At 35.8% G+C, this 15541-nt stretch overlaps 1 protein-coding gene across 2 annotated transcripts in view; it reads right to left on the bottom strand.

Moving 5' to 3' along the window:
• Positions 1 to 3071: 3071 nt before the first annotated feature.
• The window catches only part of ARID4A (AT-rich interaction domain 4A), a 75117-nt gene continuing 62647 nt past the window's right edge, over positions 3072 to 15541 (bottom strand). Inside the window, exons 21-23 of one of the 2 annotated variants that reach the window (XM_058293367.2) lie at positions 13338 to 13544; positions 7458 to 7604; positions 3072 to 4916 (exon numbers count right to left, since the gene is read on the bottom strand). In XM_058293367.2, coding sequence (XP_058149350.1) covers positions 4813 to 4916; positions 7458 to 7604; positions 13338 to 13544 — 458 coding nt within the window. In that variant the 3' untranslated portion in view covers positions 3072 to 4812. The remainder of the gene's footprint in view (positions 4917 to 7457; positions 7605 to 13337; positions 13545 to 15541) is intronic. The other variant, XM_004452455.5, reaches the window with a different exon arrangement.

The raw sequence follows: 15541 nt of genomic DNA on the forward strand, positions 1-15541 counted from the left end.
TCCCTTGACTGTTGAGGTTGCTTTGTGTATCAAAACAGGGATCTAAGCTCCCTCTCAATTAGAAGCAAAGTGGGCAGGCATCTCCACCCCCAGAGCCTCAAGATTGGGGAATGAACAATCAACTAAAGTAGACTTGTTATTCTACTATAGACATTATTATTATAGTAGTGGAAGAACTCTTATCATTGCTATAAAGGCAATAGCCACCAGAGGTTCTGAGAGATGGGAGAGGGAAGAATTGGTGTAATATGGGGGCATTTTCGGGACATTGGAGTTGTCCTGCATGACATTACAGTGACAGATACAAGCCATGGTATATTTTGTCATAAACTACAAAATTGTGTGGGACAGAGTACAAACTATAAACAGTAATCCGTGGTTAGTATCAACACTTCAATATGTGTTAATCACTTTTAACAAATATACCACACTAATGATAACAATACATCAAGGAAACACTTAATTCTAAAACTCATTTAAGGACTGTCCAGGCACATTCATCCTTGGAAACCAAGAGAAACTTTGTTTACTTCTCCATCAGTGACCATGAAAAGGTCCTCTGGAGGGTAATAAATATGTCTTAGATATAGTATAAGAGAAACTAGTGTAGCCAGATAAAATAAAGGATGCCCAATTAAACTTGAATTTCAGATAAACAATGCATCCATTTTTGCCTAGGAAAAACTAAAGTTAAGCCAAAGCATTATATTTTAATCTGAAATTCATTTAAATGGATGTCCTGTATTTTTATTCACTAAACTGGTGAGTTCATCGTAACTTAGTCTTGAGAAGAAATCCAATTAATTGAGCAAAGCAATTATTTATTATATTTACAAGAAAGTTCCATAAGTTTTTCAGAATAGAACTTTTCAAATTGAATTCTGCATGATACAGATTTCAAAATGAACATAGCTTCATAACTACAATAACTACAGATATCAAAATTACAAACACTGCCCTTATTCTGTTGTAAAAGATACATAATGGATTATATGAAAAAAAAAGTTTTTTGTGCTTCTCAACATGAAAACATTGTTTGATTTTATAACAAAATTTAAAGGATAAAAAAAAATAATAACTTCCTACTCTGTATTTGTTAGAAATCCCTCATTAGTGCAGATTCTATTCTAAGAGTCACTCAACCTTCACTAATGATAAATGCCATAATAAGCATACCCTCACTGTAATAGGATAAAATCTTGTGTGCAAACACATGAAATAATGGGAGAGGGAAGAAGAAACAGAGAAGGAAAAATAACTCATTGGTTTGAGAATATTTTAAGTTGGGGATTATACTCAGTCTACTTTTAATTTTCAAATGTTATTTTAAAATTTCACTTTGTGAACAGAACCCCAGGAAGACCTCTTTTAAATATTTAGCTTTGTACATAAGAATCACTCATAAAAAACTAACATTAACAATTCAAAAGTAATTTTTCTCGGTTTTTTACTACTATTAGTATGATGCTAGATGAGGCACTTCATGGGGTACACCTATGACCAGGGGGCACTTAAGGAAATAATCCTCTGTAGTGTAGAAAGACACATGCACAGGTAAACACACTACAAGGTAAGCTTTCTAGTAATACAGATTGAAGGAAAATGCTATAGGAGCATAAAAGAGGACGATATTCTGTTGGTGGTGAGAAGTCAGCAAAAGCTTCGTTGAAAAGTAGTTTCTGAGAGAGCTCTGTGGAAGAAGGAAAGAGAATGGTGGGAGAAAAAGAAGGATCAAGTGGCAGAGGTGGGCAAGTACAAAGTTTGGGCAATGCCAAATGGACCTGCATGACCTGGTTCCTACTCTTGTTGGTTCATTAACACTAATCTCCCCTACCCCATGTTTTTGCTTTCCTCTCATTTGCCTAGTGAATTCCTAATTCTAACTGGAGTTCAGTTTGCCACTTTCTCTGCAAAGCGTTCCAAGACCACCCATCCAACTAGATGGGCTCTCTATTGTTATCTCATGACCCACCATAGTTTCATATGCTTATCACACAATATAGTATTAAGAACTACTTAAGAGCTATTTCACCTCTACCTCACTAGATTATACATTCCATGAAGATATAAGACAGAGTCTAGCACTGTTTTGTTCACTGTTGTGGTTCCTTGGCCTTAGTGTAATGCCTAGCACATAGAATATATTAAATAAATAGTTGATTAATAAATTCTAGTAATAGGTTGTATGTGGGGTCAATATAACTCCAAATGCTTTCATAATATTAATAATCATGTTAAATTACAGGGCTCATAAGGAAGATATATAGGAAACTATAATAGCTTATCTGCATAGATTTCCATAATATAAAGCAGTTTCAGAGAAGACATAGTATGAATAGTCTTTAAAAAGTGCTAAGTACAAAAATTCTTTCTGCGCGAAGGACAGGAAAACTTAAAACAAAAGGACAAATACAAGCACAAATGGAAACTAAAACAAAAAGCTTCATAATCTTCAAATATCTTGATTTTATAGATAGTACCTTTCATTTTAGATAGCACATATTAAAGAGTATCTTTATACTTTTACTTTCTTGATAACATGCAAGAGCTATCTATTCAAAGCTTATTAAACTCAAAATATTTGTTTTGTGAAAACATACACCATTTATGCCCAATATTTAAATTGTAATACCTAGTCCATAGTTATTAATTTCATAATCCTTGCCAAGTTTCAAAATTAAAAGGATTTTAACAATGTTTATATTTTTATTCAATGAACATAAAATTTTGATCTCTGCAGCAAACTCTCAATGCTTCATTACCAGATTTTTATCAATTAAGAGGGACAATACTCAACTTAATAGCTAGTTATCCCAGATTTATTGCATTGCTACTGAAAGAAATCATTAAAATAATAAATGTATGAATCTTAGCTTGCCTCTTAACTCCAACTGGATTCAAATGACACATTTCTTTCCATTTACATAATTAAAAAACATAAACATTTTAATATTTAAATAAAGACTGAATAATATACTGAAATGTTCTGCTTTGTGAAATCTGATTTTCCAACTATAAGTTATTGGCACTTAAAACAAAAACACTTAAATGAAAACTAAAAATCTAAAGCCTATGTTTAAAACATGGCCTTTATTAATACTATCCGCTGAGCTCTACTTTTATTTTACATTGAAACACTTCTGCTTTGCAAAGAAAAGACAGAAAAGTGCATTTTACAAGAGTACTCTTTTGATTTTAATTCTCTGCAAAAATGGAAGGAATCTGAATCACAAGTTCACAATGTGGTAAAATGATATTAAGAAACAATGATTTCAGTATGCTATGCTATCACCTGTGTTTAGCTCTGGCTTGTTCTTGTAAATCAGATCCTGATATACAGTCTAGAGCATCTAGGTTTTTAATCTACAGCATATTAAAGACAGAAAAGGAGGTTTAAAACACCCCTTTCAATGTACAAACATGAATTTAAAAACTGATTTTAAAAAATCACCTTTTTACATAATGTATATGCAAAAACTGCTTTAAATACATGATTTTGGAAGAATTATTTACAGAATTTATCAGTCTGTGCAATTCACAGACAAGCACACATAGTTGCTTTACTTAGTTGTTGTATCTCAACTTTGCGAAATATAAATTTATTCAGCAGTATAGCAAACATATAAACTGTGACAAAGTATCTTAAGGGCAACCAAAAATTTTATCCTCAGAACAGTTTAAACACTAGGACTGCCAAAGTTTCTAAATGAGGACATACTTTAATGATCTAGATGCCCAATTCTAGTTCTAAACTGTCTGAATGACTGAGACAAAACCCCCTTCAGTACAGGAAAGGCTGGTAGACACAACCTTCTTTTAAAAGGGACAGCTGAGAGCTATTGTCATCCAAAGAGTAAATTAACCTAGAATTTTATTTTTTTCAGTTTTATTAATATTTTAAAAAATACATAAAAATACAACATCCAATGTCTGAATAAATATATTTAACAAGTTGCAAGATAATACCTTATTTTACACAAAAATTTCAGCTTTAGAAATCTTGTTAAATAACTTCATTGTTGTTATATATTTCATTTTTGTCTTTTTGTAACAAAATAAAAACTCTGAAATTACATAGAAAAAAGACAAAATATTTTTGTCAAGGGATAAGATAGTCCACTGAAAACTTATTCACAATTCCACTGTAAACATTAATAAACATTAAAATATTTGCATAATTGTGTGCTCAAAAATCCTATAAAAAGTGGAAGACTTATTACAACTGTAGTTTTCAGTCAACTACACTTCCTTTCACAATTTATTTTGTCCCATTTACATCTTTAAAATTGGGCACACTGCTGAACATATACTTTGGCAGTTCTAAATAGCAAGTGCTTCCACAAAAATAAAAAACAACAATAAAAAAATAATACATAACATAAATCCCCTACTCACCAAGTATTCAAATACATCTTAGTGAAAGTGCAGCAGTAACTATTCAGCTGGATTATATTTTGATGTTTATCATGTGCACTTGCTTGTCTATGATTTCTATAACACCTGAAAGCTTTAATATGCAAATTCAAATTTACTAAGTGCCCTTTTACTATAGTCACAAAAAAAATGAAATCAATTAATGGGGGAAAATTATGACAAATACGGCAGGCTGCCTAACCTTCAATTATGAATCAGCTTATTTTTTGCAAAAGGAAGAAAGAAAAGAGAAGGGAATAGATACAATCCAGCCTGGAAGAGTATTCACGATATACTTGGCAATGTCAAACCAACTGAGTGTTTTCTGTGGTTGTATTTCAGGGATTTGTGATTTATGTCCATGGCAGCAAACTGCTGGGAAGGCAGAGAAAACGTTTATCACCTGCATTCTACAGCAAGTACATTTTGTGGGGGAGAAGAAGATGAGGGACTCATTCCAGTGTCTGATGAAGCAGATGACATGGAGGCTCCTGCATGAGACACTGTGGAATCAAAACAACTGTATTAGAATCACAACTGATTGTACAAAGATAGCAAGCCAATGGCAAATTAAAACAGAATTCTTAACACATTATTCATTTCAATTATAGACCTCTTAATTTTGCATGACAGATTTAAGAATTTACAAACTGTGAACAAAATATGTTTTCCCCTCAATTAACTAGAATCAATTTTTAGTGAGTAAATAATTAGAAGAATAAACTATTATTAAAAACTCAACAGTTCAAACAAGGTACCATAAAATACAGAGACTAAAGAGATCTAAATTCTTAACTCCTTACTCAGAAGATCCTAGGAAGGAACTCAGCTTGCCCCAGATCAGAAGCAAGGGCAGCCTGAGATAGGATCGTGAGAGAATTAACTTATTTCAAAGAATCTCGTATAACCACCTAACCAGTGGCTTCCTATCTTTATTCTGCCTCAACCCACCTGATGGACACAATAGTCCCACAAACAACAGGACTTATTAAAGGCAGGTATAAGAATCATGGCGATCAGGACAGAAGCATGGGTGAGTAATCAGAAGTCCTCAAATGGCTTTAAAATAACTCAACAGAAGGGCAGTTAAGGATCACTACTCTATGTGGTAAGTGCTTTGCCATTTCAGTTTTTGCTTTTATCTTTTCTTTCCTTGGAAAGTTCTCCTGTGTCCTGCTAATGTTTTCCAGATAGTCCCTATTTTATTTAAAATTTTAATTTTTGTTTATTAAAGTACATCTCTATATGTATGTGTGTGTATACTACCAACATGTAACTCCTTACATCAAACTCTTAAATGTATACCAGAAGTCACTTAAGGTCTCAATTAATTAACTCACTTCATAATAGAAAAACAGGAAATAAGACTACAAAAAATATTTAAGTTGTCTGAAACTTTAGGAAACCCAAAGTAGTTGAAGTTCTCTGAAAACATTTCAATTAGTAAATTTACGCTTTTCTTCTTTTCGTGTTTAAACATTCTGTAAAGACTTCTTGCTATTTGCAGTTTTAAAGAAAAGGACAAACATGGAAAGTCTGAGCTCTTTCTATTTTTTCATATTTCCAGGAAATAAGAACTGTTGGGCCAATTCTCATACTATATGATGGCTATCATTTTAAAAACAGAGAAATTAGAACCTTCATGTTTGTTGGTGGGAATGTAAAATGGTTCGGCTCCTTTAAAAGTTCAGTGGTTCCTTAAAAAGTTAAATACAGAATTACTCCTAGGTATATACCCCATGGAGGGGAATAAATAAATAAAATAAATCTTAGGTATATACCCCAAAGAATTGAAAACAGGGACTCAAAGAGATACATGCACATGAATGCTCATAGCGGCATTATTCACAATTGCCAAAAGGTGCAAGCAACGCAAGTCTCCATCAGCAAATGAATGGATAAACAAAATGTGGTGTACACATACAATAAAATACTATTCAACCATAAAAAGGCATGAAGTTCTGATACATGCTACAATATGGATGAACCTTGAAAACATGCTAAATGACATAAGCGAGACACAAAAGAACAAAATATTTGATGATCCATTTATAAATATGAAATATCTAAAATAAGTAAACTCATAGACACAGTAAGATTAGAAGTTACCAGGGACTGTGGGAGGGAGGAAGGAATGAGAAGTTATTGCTTAATGGGTACAGAGTATCTGTTTGGGGCAATGAAAATTTTTGGTAAGCTACTGATAGTAGTACAACACTGTAAATATAATTCATGCTACTGAATGATACATTTAAAAATGGCAAACTATGTTATTTACATTTTACCACAATAAAATAAAAACAAAAACAAAAAAGAACTGTTAGAATTGTAGTATAATGATTAGAAATACATATGACACAGGTCATTAAATCAGTAATGCATCCCCCAAATCTCTGTAAGAGGTGGACACCTCTTGTCAATATGATCAAGTCAACTAGGTAACTATCTGCTCCATATATATATTATTAGAGGCCACTTCCTTGGAGTCCCACCCTCCTGCGCTATCCTATTCCTGGACTAGTAGCTCACTAGGCCTGAAGAGGAATGGTTATCCCTAGAACCTTGAGATTTTCCTTTACTGTTTCCAAGGAAGGTGTAATTCCTTGTTTGCTGGATCCCACCTAGGGAATGAAAGCATTCTCTTGTCTACTGGGACACTCCTGCTTCTTAGCTTACAAAAAGAAATGCTATTGCCATTTCTTATCTGCTATAGGCTGCTATCCCGTTCTCTTGTCCTTATAGGTACAGGCCTTTTAATATCCTTTACTGCTATTTTAGTGGAGTTTGAGATGTAGTGGCTATGAACATGTACATATTTAAATGCTCTTTTTGAGAACTTGCCACATTTAGTTAAAGCACACATTTTGTAAAATAAAGTTTATAGTTCCTTTCAAGGGTCTCTTTCTACTTAACTCAATTATTGACCCGCTTCAAAAATACCAACAGAGAACAAAACCTAGGAACTTTAAAACAACAATTAATATGTACTATATTCAAAGAGTGCTAGATTTGACATATGAGGGGGGAAATTATAATAAAATTACCTTCTCTGTCTTTCTTTTTTAATCTTTTTCTCCTCCTGTCTATAGTCGCAACTTCAGACTTCAAAGACATGTAATATTTCCTGATTTCCTGTAGTTTTTCTTGGAGAAAAGAGATTCTCTCTGTACTATTCATATTATCTAATTCATCTAAAAGGGGAAAAAAATTAATTTGGATTTAAAAAGAAACTCTATGAGAAAATACATTTAGTTCTATCAAAAGCCCAACTCATAAATCAATGACAGACTTAGTTTGTTAGAACCTGCCTTATTAAGCTAAATAAGGTCCTATACATAAGTCATAAATTAAAGTTTTAAAATTAAAGAACAGAGTTTTTTATATATCCAAAAATTTTTTATACTTTCCATAAATGATCAGAAAAATGAAAAAAACCATCAACATGGAGCAACTTGCATCTATAAATGCAGCTCTTTGTCAATAATGATCAAGTTAATGTTACTAAAATACACAGATTTAGAGTCTTGGAGGCCCTGCCTCAATCAAGATGTCAGCATGAGAAGCTTCTGGGCTCCATGCCCCACAGCTGTGAACAACCAGCAAGAATTGGCAGAAACATCTTTCTCAAAGCGAGAGATACCAGTTAAAGGACAGGAATAGCACAGAATAAAAAATTTTTAAAAAGGCTACTTAAAAGCAGAATGTCCTCATGGCACCCTGGCTGGCCCCTGACCCACCCTTCAGAGGTTAAGGCAGAGGCAGCCCACAATCCCAGTGTGGATCTCTGATATACAAGTTCCAGAGGAGCAGAGTAACCAGTATGCACATTCTGGGAGCATGAGTATGTCTGGCCCAATCTGTCTGGTAGTGGCCTGAAGGCCTTTACCATTTCAGAACTTGCCCTGTGTGTAGAAAATAGCTCATAAAACTCTGCTTTAAGTGGCTTCCAGGGACAAAGGATTGTTGGTTTGGGACATACAGTGCAGTGCTAATGACTGTGAGGAAACTGTTTCTAGGGAAACGGACTTGGCCCAGTGGTTAGGCGTCCGTCTACCACATGGGAGGTCCGCGGTTCAAACCCCGGGCCTCCTTAACCAGTGTGGAGCTGGCCCATGCGCAATGCTGATGTGCACAAGGAGTGCCGCGCCACGCAGGAGTGTCCCCCGTGTAGGGGAGCCCCACGCACAAGGAGTGCACCTGTAAGGAGAGCCGCCCAGCGTGAAAGAAAGTGCAGCCTGCCCAGGAATGGTGCCGCCCACACTTCCCGTGCCGCTGACAACAACAAAAGCGGACAAAGAAACAAGACGCAGCAAATAGACACAGAGAACAGACAACTGAGGAGGGAGGGGAATTAAATAAATAAATAAATCTTTAAAAAAACAAACAAACAAAAAACTGTTTCTGAGAGATGAGAGGACAGTAGTATCTGTGTAAACGGGTATTCCAAGGGCCAAACATACATGCACAAGTCAGAGATCATGTGTAGAAAGGACCGGACCATGAGACCCTATGATTCGGCAGGGAGCTATTCTCTAAATTCACTGTATGGATAAGCCCTGAAATAGAATATCTGTACAGGTGAATCTGTAAAGATTGAGAAAGATGTTCTTTTTTTTCCTTCTTTCTTTCTTTCTTTATTTAGTTAGATCCTGGCATTTAAAGAAAGTTCACTCAAAAACAGTAGCTGAATACAAGTTGAAGGAAAAAAATCTCAGAGTCTAAATTCCAGTGATAATACATTAAAATACAAAAATGAACAGGTTCAACAAAAGATTACATAGCATACAAAGAAACCAGAAGCAATGGCCCAGGCACAGAAGACTGAAGCATTATAAACCATCAATGAGGATGAACAGACCTGGAACATACCAAAGACTTTTAAAAAATGGTCTTAAATATATGCAAAGAAACAAGAGAAAACATGGATGAAGAACTAAAGGAAATCAGGAAAATGATAGATGAATTCATAGGGAATATCAAGAGAAACAGAGAAATTAAGAAAAGGAATCAAACAGCTGAAGACCACAGAAACAGAGATTAAAAATTTATTAGAAGGGTTCAATAGCAGACTGGCAGATGAAAGAATCAATGAATTGGAAGATAAGACAATTGAAATCATCCAGTCTGAGGAGCAAGAAGAGTAAAGAAGGAAGTGAACAGAGTTGGAGGAACCTATAGGGCTATATCGAATGGACCAATATACACAATGTGAGAGTCCCAGTAGAAGAAAGAAAGGGGCAGAGGGAATATCCAGAGAAACAATGGCTGACAGCTTCCTTAATTTAATTAAAGACGTGAATATACACATTCAATATGTTCAACAAACTTCAAACAGAACAAACCCAAATGGAACCATACACACAATATTATAATCACAGTCAAATGTCAAAGATAAAGAGAGAATTCTGAAAGCTACCAGAGAGAGGTAATGTATCACATACACGGAAACCTCAGTAAAATTATGTTCCAATTTCCCACTGGAAGCCAAGGAGGCAAGAAGGCTGAGGGATGACATATTAAAGTTCTGAAGGCAAAAAATTCTTTATCTGGGAAGCGGACTTGGCTCAATGGTTAGAGTGTCTGCCTGACACATGGGAGGTCCACGGTTCAAACCCAGGGCCTCCTTGACCTGTGTGGAGCTGGCTCAGGTGCAGTGCTGATCTGCGCAAGGAGTGCCCTGCCACACGGGTGTCCCCCGCGTGGGGGAGCCCCATACTCAAGGAGTGCACCCAGTAAGGAGAGCCGCCAGCGTGAAAGTCCAGCCTGCCCAGGAGTGGCGCTGCACACATGGAATGCTGACGCAGCAAGATGACTCAACAACAACAACAACGAAAAATGAGATACAGATTCCCTGGAGCCACTGACAAGAATAGAAGCAGACAAAGAAGAACACGCAGCAAATGGACACAGAGAGCAGACAATTGGGGAGGGAGGGGCGGGGAATGAGAGAGAAATAAATAAAAAATAAATCTTTAAAAAAAAAAATCTATATCCAATAAAACCATCGTTCAAAAATGAGGGAGAGACACTAATATGAACTAAATAGGAAGAATAAACAAGGAGGCAGATATGCCTCAAGCAATTGGACTCCCGTCTACCATATAGGAGGTCCACGGTTCGATGTCCAGGGCCTCCTGGTGAAAGCAAGCTGGCCCATGTGGAGGGCTGGCCTGCTTGGAGTGCTGTCCCACACAAGGAGTGCTGCCCCGCGCAGGAGTGCTGGCCCATGTGGAGAGCTGCCCGGCACAGGAGTGCTAGCCCACGCAGACAGCTAGCACAGCAAGATGATGCAATTAAAAAAAACACAGAGGAGAGATGAAAAGAGACACAGCAGACCAGGGAGCTGAAGTGGCATAAGAGAATGATCACCCCTCTCCCACTCCCGAAAGTCCCAGGATCAGTTCCCAGAGCCACCTAATGAGAATACAAGCAGACACAGAAGAATGGAAGGAGGGGGGAGAAATAAATAAATAAATCTTAAAAAAAAAACAAAAAACACACACATGGAGTTAAAACCCAGAGTATAGGTTACTAGGAAATAGGATGAGGGCTAAAAAAGGGTACTAATGCTTAAAGTATGTAGAATTTTCAATTAGCTTGACTGTAAAAGTATAGAAATAGAGTTGATGGTAACACAGTATAGTGCATACAACTAAAATGGATTATAAATGAGATTGTGGCTGAAAGGGGCAGTCCAGGGATGTAAATGTCAATTGAAAGAAAGTGAATCATCTAGGGACTGAATAATATAGTGAACCCGAAGGTGGATGAGGATTTTTGTTAACCATACAAATACAAGAATGTTCTTTTATGAACTAGAACAAATGTATACCACTATTACAAGGTGGTAAGAATACAGTGATGCATGGGAAAAATATAATTAATATAACTTATAGATTATAGTTAACAGCAATATTGTAATATTCTTCCATCAATGTCAAAGAAGGTACTACATTAACACTAAGGGTCAATAATAGGGGAAATGGGATTTTTTTTTGGACTATGGAAAATGTTAAATTTACTGAGGTGATGACTGTACAACTCTGATGGAAGTGACAATCAATGAGTGTAAACTTTGCAAACACTGTACATGTAAAAGACTATAACAGTGAACCATGTAGTAGATGTTAACAGTAAAACCATGAGTGTTCTCTCAGTAACTATAACAAATGTAAAATACTGATACATGGTGATAACAGGGGTATGGAAAGAAATATATGGAATGTATACCATGGGCCAGTTAGTGGTAATATTCTGATGATATTCTTTCATAACTTGTAAAAAAATGTTTCACAACAATGTAAAGTCTTGGTGGAGAGGTGTTGTATGGGAATTCTGCATATTATGCATGATTGTTTTATAAGCTTACAACTTCTCTAATAAAAAGTATATATTACAAAAAAATGAGGGAGACATTAAAACATTTCCAATTTAAAAAAAGCTGAGGGACTTTGTCACCTCTAGGCCAGACCTAGAAGAAATGCTAAAGGGAGTTCTATTGGTTGAAAGGCAAGGACACTAGAAAATTGAAGCTACATGAAGAAATAAAAATCTCTGGTAAAGATAAAGACATGAGTAAATATAAATACCAGTACTTTTAATTTTTTATTTGTAACTCCACTTTTCACTTCCTACAGGATTTAAAAGGAAACTGCCTAAAATACAATGATGAATCAGTGGTTTTGGACTCATAATGTATAAATATTAAAATGTGACAAGACCTACATAAAGGTGGGGGGATGAAATAGTATAGGCATAAATTATGTAAACTATAATTAAGGTGGTATCAAAGAAAACAAAATTGTTTCAGACTTTAGATGTTAAATTTAAGCCCCATTGTAACCATAAAGAAAATATAAAAGAATACACAACCTCATAGAGACAGGAAGTACAGCACAGGATACATAGATTAGGGGGTAAGGGCAATGGGGAGTTAATGCAAAATGAGTATAGGGTTTCCATTTGGGATGCAGGGAAAGTTCTAGTAATGGATTTGGTGGTGAGGATACTGCAACATTCTGAATGTAATTAATCCCTCTGAATGGCATGCTTGGGAGGGGTTGAAATGGGAAAATTAATTAATCTATTTCCACAATTAAGATAAAAAAGGAAGAAACTAAAGAGATAATGACAAATAAATGCAATACATGATATGGGATAGGATCTAAGAATGGAGGAGAAAAGGCTCAAAGGACATTGGGACATAAGAAAAAAATAGAAAACAATGTAAACTTTGTATCCATGTTAAATCTCTGGAACTTGATAACTGCATGTAAGATGATTACATAACTGAATATCCTTGTTTACAGGAAATGTACATATACACAGTATGTGCTCAAGAATTATAATGTATGCAACTTGTTCTCAAATGTTGAAACAAAGTAAGAAAGTAAGAAAGTGAGGGAGAGGGAGGAACGGAGGGAGGGAGGGAGGAAGGAAGGAGAGAGAAAGAAAAGAGGAAGGAAAGGAGGGAGAGAGAGAAAGGGAGGGAGGGAGGGAGGAAGGGTAAAGGTGACAAAATGTTAAAATTTGTGGTTTGGGTATCATGGAGGTTGGGGTACACTGTTCTCTATAGGTTTTGTATTATTTTTGCAACTGTCCTGTAGGTTTGAAATTACTTCAAAATAAAAAATTAACTAAAAAAGACACAGATTTATATTTAAGGTAAGTGCCAATTATTAATAAGACAAATTTAGGATATCTAAATAAATGAATTTGTTAGTCAATAATCCTTATTAACATTAATCAAAGTTGATATTTTAAGATATATTCTTCGTGGGAGAGGTTGTAGCTCCGTGGCTGAATGCCTGCTTCCCACATACAAGGTTCCAGGTTCAATACCCAGTACCTCCTAAAAAAAAATATATATATATATATATATTCCTCTTTACAATATACATTCAGGTTTTCTATAAATTTCTTACTGAGTTGGAAGCTCCACTTATACGTCCTAGGGGATGAATTAGGATGTTTTTCTCGGTGCTTATCTTTTTCTCCATCTTTGATGTGAGGGGATATTCTTGCAGGAGATCGTGCAAGCTTCTGTGGCTTAGATACACTAAGATGCTTTACTGGAGTACATTTACTTGAGTTGTCTAGGACAGGAAGATCTTCACTATCACTGCTTTGTCCTACAATAAAAAGAGTTGACTCAGAAATTATAAATGATTAAAATCTCAAATATCAAAATGCAACAGACCCAGCAATTATACTTTTTGGTATCCTACAGAAACAAGTGCACAAATGTAAAGTTTATAGTAAAAAAAAAATTAGAAGCAACTCAAATCCCCAAAGGAAAATGCTAAAAAATTGTATACAACTGAATACTTTGCAAAAGTTGTTAAAAGGAATAAACTAGAGTTCATTTTGTAAGAACTAAACTGGCAATATATTCAATATATATTGTTAAATGAAAAAGTTATAAAACAATTTGTAGAGAATTATCTAATTTAGAGTTTGAAAGAAGTCATAAAACAACCCATAGGGAAGCTGACTTGGCCCAATGGATAGGGCGCCCGCCTACCACATGGGAGGTCCATGGTTCAAACCCCAGGCCTCCTTGATGAGTGTGGAGCTGGCCCAGGCACACTGCTGATGCACGCAAGGAGTGCCGTGCCACACAGGAGACGGGAGCCCTACATGGAAGGAGTGCGCCCTGTAAGGAGAGCTGCCCAGCCTGAAAGAAAGTGCAGCCTGCCCAAGAATGGCACTGCACACACAGATAGCTGACACAACAACAAGATGACACAACAAAAAAGAAACAGATTCCTGGTGCCGCTGATAAGGATAGACGCAGTCACAGAAGAATACACAGCGAATGGACACAGAGAGCAGACAACTGGGCGGGGGGGACGGACGGGGAGAGAAACAAATAAATAAAACAAAAAACAACAACCCATAAGCTATAGCTTATATATATTTATATGTATACACGAAAAAGCACAGGAAAACATCTTGATGTATATACATCCAACTTTTCACAAACACAAATAATAAAATTCAAGGAGCTATTTACTTGCAATTCTGCTCCCCCCTGTCACCCACCAAATTAATACTAAAAGCTATGCTGGAGTTTCACTTAATACAAAATTAGAATTGTCTCTCTCCTCTCTCAATTTCACGTCCCAATTTTAAAGCTCCATCCCCTACGTCCCACTCTGCTCACTCTCAATGGGTTATATACTCAATATCCCAGCCCCTCTCTACCTGTACTGATCCTTTTTTTTGGTCTCAGAGGCGACTGTTTCTGGGCATATTAATCTCTTCATCTACACTCTTGAAACCATCTACACTCAGCTCCTCTGGAATACTCCATTATTAATTATATATATTTTTATTTTCAACTTACTCCTTTCCCAGAAGTCTACCAGGATGCTTAGGTTTGTACACCTTCAGAGAGAGAGGAAGGGTAGGAGAGGAAAACTTCCTGCTTTAGCTGGCACATCTCTTTACTCTTTAGGGTCAAATTTCTTGCAAGAGAAATAATTTGTTATTCTGACTTCTATACCTTCTAATCACATCAGTGCTCGTCAGGGTATCAAACACTAATTACTGGTCAAATTCAATGCCTGCATTTAATGCTACTTGAATATCTTATAGCATTTGAAACTTCTTTCTTACTCAAATTTACGTATGTTTACTGATTTTCATTTCTCTCTGGTCAGTTTCTACTCTACTCTTCCTTCCTAGCACATATAAAAGGATAGTTCAGATTATTATACTCTTGGTCCTTTTTCTTCTCACTTTATACCTCTTGCATGGCAATCTCATTCTCCTGCCAACCTTCAGCAACTATCTTTTAAAAACACCAGATTTCTATTTCTAGCAAGTACCTCTAACTTAACATTCCTGAAATTACTCTCCCAACAACCTCCTGCTATTCCTATATTCTGTATTTCAGTTAAACAACTCCTTATATCTAATTAATAATAATTCATTTTCTTTCACAATCTCTTTAATTCATCCTTTCTCTCATTTCTTACTTAAGCCAAAGATTCTTTCCAAAAGGTAAACCAATCATCTTCTTCATCCTAGTTCAAATAACTTCAGTGGTACCTCCCTAAGACATTCTCCTTGTGTTAACTCTTTATTGCTGCATTACATATTTGCCCAACACTTGGCACTTAGC

The sequence above is a fragment of the Dasypus novemcinctus genome, chromosome 3 (genome assembly GCF_030445035.2).
Source record: "Dasypus novemcinctus isolate mDasNov1 chromosome 3, mDasNov1.1.hap2, whole genome shotgun sequence".
Lineage (NCBI taxonomy): Eukaryota > Metazoa > Chordata > Mammalia > Cingulata > Dasypodidae > Dasypus > Dasypus novemcinctus.